Source organism: Rhincodon typus, chromosome 14 (assembly GCF_021869965.1).
Source record: "Rhincodon typus isolate 14 chromosome 14, sRhiTyp1.1, whole genome shotgun sequence".
NCBI classification, from domain to species: domain Eukaryota; kingdom Metazoa; phylum Chordata; class Chondrichthyes; order Orectolobiformes; family Rhincodontidae; genus Rhincodon; species Rhincodon typus.
Genome location: NC_063345.1, coordinates 65,786,052 through 65,792,437, shown reverse-complemented (window position 1 = coordinate 65,792,437; position 6,386 = coordinate 65,786,052). Strand labels below are relative to the sequence as shown.

The window sequence follows — 6,386 nt, the reverse complement described above, 5'->3', positions numbered from 1 at the left end:
ACCAGGTCCACTTTCACATGTGCAGGTGGGATTTTAACTATCATCTTTATAATGAGGCCAATTACTCAATTTTAGTATGCAGCAAGGTTTCTGTATTGTTGCTCACAGATACCCTGTAATTCTCTCAACCATTTTGTGAGCACTCACCCTAATCACAGTAATTGCGAAGGCCAGATTATGTACAGTAATAAATTTGCTTCAATGATGCTGCTTAAGTAAGTACTTATACTAACTTGTTCTAAACAAACTCCTTTGAAATTAGAAGCAAAGTGATGCCAATTAATCAAATTTTATGAACATAAGTTAGTTCTGTTGTGTAAAATTCTAAACCCTTCAGTTTTGCAAAATGCTCAAGTCTTCTCATTTGCAAAATGAATTTAAGTGTGACAAACAATATTTAGCAAAACTTTGAGAGTGTTAATGTATAACTTCAGAACTCCATACATATTTAAACTGTATCTGAGACAGTGATTAAGAGATATCTGATTTAGCAAAGTTATACTGTTTGAGTTACTCTGAAAGCAGACAATTAGGATATTATGCTTTCATTTTACATAAATCAAATGTCACTACTCAAGCACTTAGAGCATGGAAATTAGAAGATGGAATCAACACTAATTCTGATGAATGCATGATTTTGAGAACAGGACAGACTAAGAAATTTCACATTATAATTAAATTTTGGCAGAAACTATTGCTTTTACCAAGTAGTAACTTACTTAAACTTGCTAGTCACACATATTGGCTCAGATCTTCCAATGCGGAGATAGACATTGTAGCAGCATAAACTGGAGTAACGTGTTGGGACCATGTGGAAGTCCCAATGCAGCTGTGTAAATTCCCCAGTAAACACGCAAGTCCAATGGGCACCTGGTGTCTGAAGCCCTCTGAAAAGATGCTCAAACTTTGAGTTAAAGTTGGAGGCTTTAAAAGATTCTGACTAAGCAGAATAGTTACTTAGGAAAAGTTACCTAGGAAATGTTAGAGGAATTAAAGACCCACTTCTGGGTAACTATTAAACTTACTGCACATTGACACCCCACAGACACCAGACGAGATCCAACAAACCTCTTTCATTACTCAATGGCTCACTGGACATGAGAACCTCCCAGCATGACCCAGCACTGATTGCTCTACCCTTGCCTACCCCATAAATGAAGCCTTCTCCTAACCAGAACTCCCCACCCATAAATGCTCCACAGAATAACACCCAAGTCCCAACCTGACTCCCTGCTTTCTGACCTACGCTAAGCACTGATCCACTTACCCATTGCCTCAAGCCCTGTATCCACTTACCATCACAAACCCTTCAAGCCAGAGAGTTTGTACCCTCTTCCGACCACCCTGCCTACCTGGCACCCTGATCCTTAACATACCTCACGCATTTAACCTCATTCAGTAGCTTTCAAAGTGGCTACAGGACCATCAAATGTTGGGATACTGCAGAATTGGTGTGAAAAAGAGGGTGTGGTTTTGACACTGATTCATTTCACTGCAGGGTGTGTGGAATTCTGGATTACATTGGGCAGCTGCAAGTGAGAAGGCTCCTGGCACAGATATTCACAGGGAGATCTCCCTGAAAGGCAAGCATCCATTTCTTTTCTCTGATGAGGATCGGAAATAGATTCATGATTGGAAGATCTGTGCCACTGTTTCTATGAATTACATGCAACTTAATATTAACTAGTTAAAAATTGTACACTTCGAAAAGGTAATTTTAACACTAAAGTAGAGAGGATTAAGAACACAAGGATAACAAAAATAGAAAACTATTTGTTCTGATAACAATCTCTGCTGCAACATCAGCATCATTTGTATCACACACTGCAGTTGGAAAAAATATGGAAGCAGACATACAAGCTCACTCGTTCAACAAATACAAGAAACGTGCTATCTGAACATGCTGTGCCAAGTATTTCAAAACTCTCTCCAGGTAGACCAAAGTAGCACACATTACAACACAACAAAACATCCAGGTAAAAGTTAATAAACAACAATCTGGATGCCTCACAGCCAAACTAGAACAGTTAACTATAAAAGTGATTTGAATTAATTGGCTGAATTATTTTCAGCATTATTTTGGCACCTTTTGTTAACATGTTTACTTCTTTCTGATAAAAATCTTTAATTTTTGATAATCATAGATTCCCTTGGCAACTTAAAAGGCACAACAGCTCCACTTACCTTCTAGGCCTAAAGAACTGTGCACATCCAAGGCAGTTTCACTTTTCTTCTTTCGAGGAGGGGGAGCAGGCCGTGCAGGTGGTGGTGGCCGTGGAGGAGGGACACTTGAACCTGGTGGAGGAGGGCGTATCGGTGTGGGTTTCTTTGTGCTAGCTACTATGTCGGGTTCTACATTCATCTGCCGTGGTAGTTTTGAAGGTTGCAGCTCTTCAGAGGAGAGCATGTCATGGAGAGGGAAACAATCTTCAGAAACATGTTCCAAAATGTCTGCTTTCTTGACCTCTTTGACCTCTTCAGCTTTATCGACTTGTTGTTGCGAAGATATAAAAGAGTCTTCACTGCACTTGTCCAAACACAAACTACTCACAAACTCTGATGATGTTTCATTCCCATCACTCAGTGACACTGCTGAGAAAGTTTCTGAAGATGGCAGAGTTGTAACAGTACGTGACAGGTTTGTCTGTTCAGTCTGTACATTTGAGCTACTCTGCTCTGTCAAGTCCTTTGGCTTTTCACACAAAGGCTGATCAATAGTTAATAGTCCAGAGGTGTTGATGAGCAGATCAGCTTCAACTGACACACAAACTGCAACCTGTTCTTTTTTAAAAATGCTTTCCTCTTCACCAGTGTCAGAGTCAGCTGATAGCTGAATCCTCATTGATGGCTGTTCTTCCTCTGGCTCCTCCAGAGCCTGAGAAGCGTAAAACAAAAACAGGATATAATCAGCTGCCAGGTCAGAAGAAAGTTCATAAACAAAACTGGTTTCTATTCCTGAAATAATAGTCAATTATTTCTGTTTTATTGATTAATAACAATTTAAACAACATTATAAATGCTGGACTTGACATGCCAGTGATGTTTAAAATGTCACCTTTCATTTAGGAACACAAGTACGATCAGGAGTGGGCCGTTCAGTTGATGTCACCCTATTCAGCTGTTCAACGAGATCACAGTTGATCTACCGCAACACCATTTTCCCACACTATTCCCCATATCCCTCAATATCTTTAATATCAAGAAATCAATTGGTTTCTGTCTTGAACATACTGAATGCCTAATCTTTCAAAGTCCTCCAGGGTAGAAAACTCCAGTCACCATCCTCAGCAAAGAATTTCCTCCTCCACGCTATATTCCATCTGCTGTGTTCTTGTCTAGGGCCCCTTGAAACCTCCTTGCAGGCCCCTCGCAACCCATCTAGTTTTATGTCATCAGCAAACTTGGAAATACTACATTTAGCCCCCAAATCCAAATCAGTACCATCGACGGAATAATTTAAGGTAAAATTGGGAATTCAGAAGCACCCCAGCTCAGAGTTTGGCCAATATAGTCTGGTTACCATGGGGTGAAACTTAGAGAAACCTAGTGAAATCAATTGATAGTTTTCAAGTCTGTCTACAGTCAGACACAGGGGTTTGGGTGGGTGGTTAGCAATGTTGCTTTCTGTCTGAAAACAAGGGAACAGAACCAACAAGCTCTTTGGAGATTTATGGAGTTGCTGAAGTCGAACTTGCTGGTGGAATCAGATATGGAAGACACAGGCTTAGCTGAACTGCTTTCAAAGGACATCTGAAGTTTTGAGCTAACAAGCATGGAGCAAATCAGCCCATTCAACTCACTCCTGTAATGCTACATGTCTACCAGAAGAGCAGTGTACTGTTAAAGGAGTTGCAAGACCCGTCTCAAGTATTTTAGATAGTTAAAAGCAAAGTGAAAACACAAGGTCAGTTTCAATCTTTTTAAAAGTTTCAGATCCACACAAGATCCCGAGGAAATCCTCCTTTTCCAAGTGATGCTGATTTTGGGTACAACCAGTAATGATACAGAATGGTCCATTACAGATCATGACAAAGACTGGAAAGCTTAGAAAAAGCAAAAAAAAAAAAAAAAAAATCAGCTAGTAACACTCAAACCTAAATTCCTGAGCATAAATCTTACAGGTCAAATGGCTAACACAATGTGCCCATTGGTGTGACAAAATATTAATGGACAGCTTACAAGCTTAAAAACAGGTAGCTTGTTCTCAGGAATAAAACAAAATCAGAAAGATACTGTAGTGGCTTACAAGCACAATAACAAACCTCATCTTTATCTTCATTACTGTGATCAAATGGAAAATCTTGAACAAGAGGTTTCTGTGTTACATTGTCCATTTTATCCTGTTGGGAAAATAGATCAAAAAATAAATCTACCATGGTCTCTGATATTTAAGTGTAAAATTAGACACCAATACTTCCTGTTAATTACATCATGGCACATTGTTTTAAGATTTCAACTCTTACATTGTAAAGAATTGAAGGGTTTGATGTTTCATTCAGAAATGCTTGTATCAACTTAAGTTGATTTTTTAAAAAAAATCACTTTTTAATTTGCAGGTTTATGATCATACTAAATTAACCAACCGAAAACTTAATAATACTTAAGTTACCTTTTGAAATAATGATTTGCATTTTTGCTCAATCTTTAGTCAATTGTTTGCCAAGTATAATCCAACTGCCTGATCAATGCCTCTGCCCCTTTTTAAATGGTAAATAACAAAACATTGGCAGTCCTCTAATACCAGGCCTGTAACTGGACAGGATTTGAAAAGTGATCAGAGTCTCTTAGACTTCCTTTCTTCCTTCTATGTCACGTGTGACACATTTCATCTGGGACTGAAAATGTATTTACTTTCAAAGGTACTAAGCTCCTCTATATTTCCTCTCATTATGATCATATTACGATTCATAAACTTCATTCCACCTACCTGACTGCAACATCAGCAAGGTTTGCTTTTACTGTGAAGTGAATTGCAAAGTATTAGTTAGGAACCTTGGCCCAAATCTTCCACCTCCATGCACAGGCTATATTTTGGTCTCCAACAAATCCTTAAGTTTTCTCACTTATCCTCTCTGAACTAATAGAACAGCTTTTGGTTTTCCTCCATTTCACTTGAATTATTTGCATTGAAGAAGCCCAACATTTGACAGGCGTGTAAAGATCAACTGCACAAATCATCTACCTTTTTATCTGACAAACATTTAACAAGTGTACATTAGTTTGCCATGTGTAGAACCAATCAAAATCTGAGATAATGGGCTTTTACCTTTAATTTGCCACAAGGTTTAAAACAAGGCTTTCTGGAGTTGACTGTGGGTACTGGAGATTGTGCCAGATCCAATTTTATGGCACTGATAACACGACACCTGTGAAAAAGCGCTTTTGGACTGCAGGAGGTTACAGGAAATTAAAGAAGCAGCATTTGAAATTAGTTTCACACCAAGACTGAAGAAATCAAATGAGACCTAGCAAAACTAGATCGAGAACATAAGAACCAGGAGCAGTAGGACGCCATCTGCTCCTTCGAGTCTGCTCTGCCATTCAATAAGACCATGGCTGAACTTTTCATGGCCTCCGTTCCACTTACCCACCCTTCCACCATAACCCTTAATACCTTTATTATTCAAAAAATTATTTATCTTTGCTTTTAAAGCAATGAGGAAGCCTCAACCACTTCACTGGGCAGGGAATTCCACAGGTTCACAACCCTTTGTGTGAAGAAGTTCCTCCTCAATTCAGTCCTAAATCTGCTCCCCCGATTTTGAGGCTATGCCTCCTTGTTCTAGTTTCACCTGCCAGTGAAAACACCTTCCCTGCTTCTATCTTATCTATTCCCTTCATAATTTTATATGTTTCTATAAGATCCTCCCCTCAGTCTTCTAAATTCCAATGAATATAATCCCAGTCTATTCAGCCTCTCCTCATAATCCAATCATCTTAACTCTGGGATCAATGTAGTGAATCTCCTCTGCATCCTCTCCAGTGCCAGTACATCCTTTGTCAAGTCAGGAAACCAAAACTGCAGTACTCCAGGTGTGGCCTCACCAGCACCCTATAGCTACAACATATCCTCCCTGCATTTAAACTCAAACCCTCTAGCAATAAAGAACAAGATTCCATTTGTCTTAATTACCTGTTGTACCTGCAAACCAACATTCTGCAATTCATGCACAAGGACACCCAGATCCCTCTGCACAGCAGTATGCTGCATTATTTTTAACCACTGAAGTACTAGTCCCTTTTCCTATTATTCCTACCAAAATGGATGACTTCACATTTATCAACATTGAATTCCATCTACCAGACCTTCACTCACTCACAATCTATATTTCCCTGCCAACCTTGAGTCCACTGCACAGTTTGCTCTACCACTCATCTTAGTGTCA

General features: G+C 39.2%; 1 protein-coding gene across 1 annotated transcript; it reads right to left on the bottom strand.

The window, feature by feature from the left end:
* Positions 1–510: 510 nt before the first annotated feature.
* LOC125484795 (WD repeat-containing protein 44-like) lies at positions 511–4,344 on the bottom strand. Its single transcript, XM_048604951.1, has 3 exons — positions 4,263–4,344; positions 2,185–2,875; positions 511–515 (listed from the first exon to the last, which is right to left on the bottom strand). The coding sequence occupies exons 1-3, from the start codon at positions 4,332–4,334 to the stop codon at positions 511–513; spliced, it is 768 nt and encodes a 255-aa protein (XP_048460908.1). The 5' UTR covers positions 4,335–4,344.
* Positions 4,345–6,386: the final 2,042 nt, after the last annotated feature.

Excerpts from the sequence above, each read along its gene's own strand:
- LOC125484795 (XM_048604951.1), bottom strand. The coding sequence starts at position 4,334 with ATGGACAATGTAACACAGAAACCTCTTGTTCAAGATTTTCCATTTGAT. Across the intron at positions 2,876-4,262 it reads GTAATGAAGATAAAGATGAG|GCTCTGGAGGAGCCAGAGGA; the intron begins GTTTGTTATTGT and ends TACGCTTCTCAG.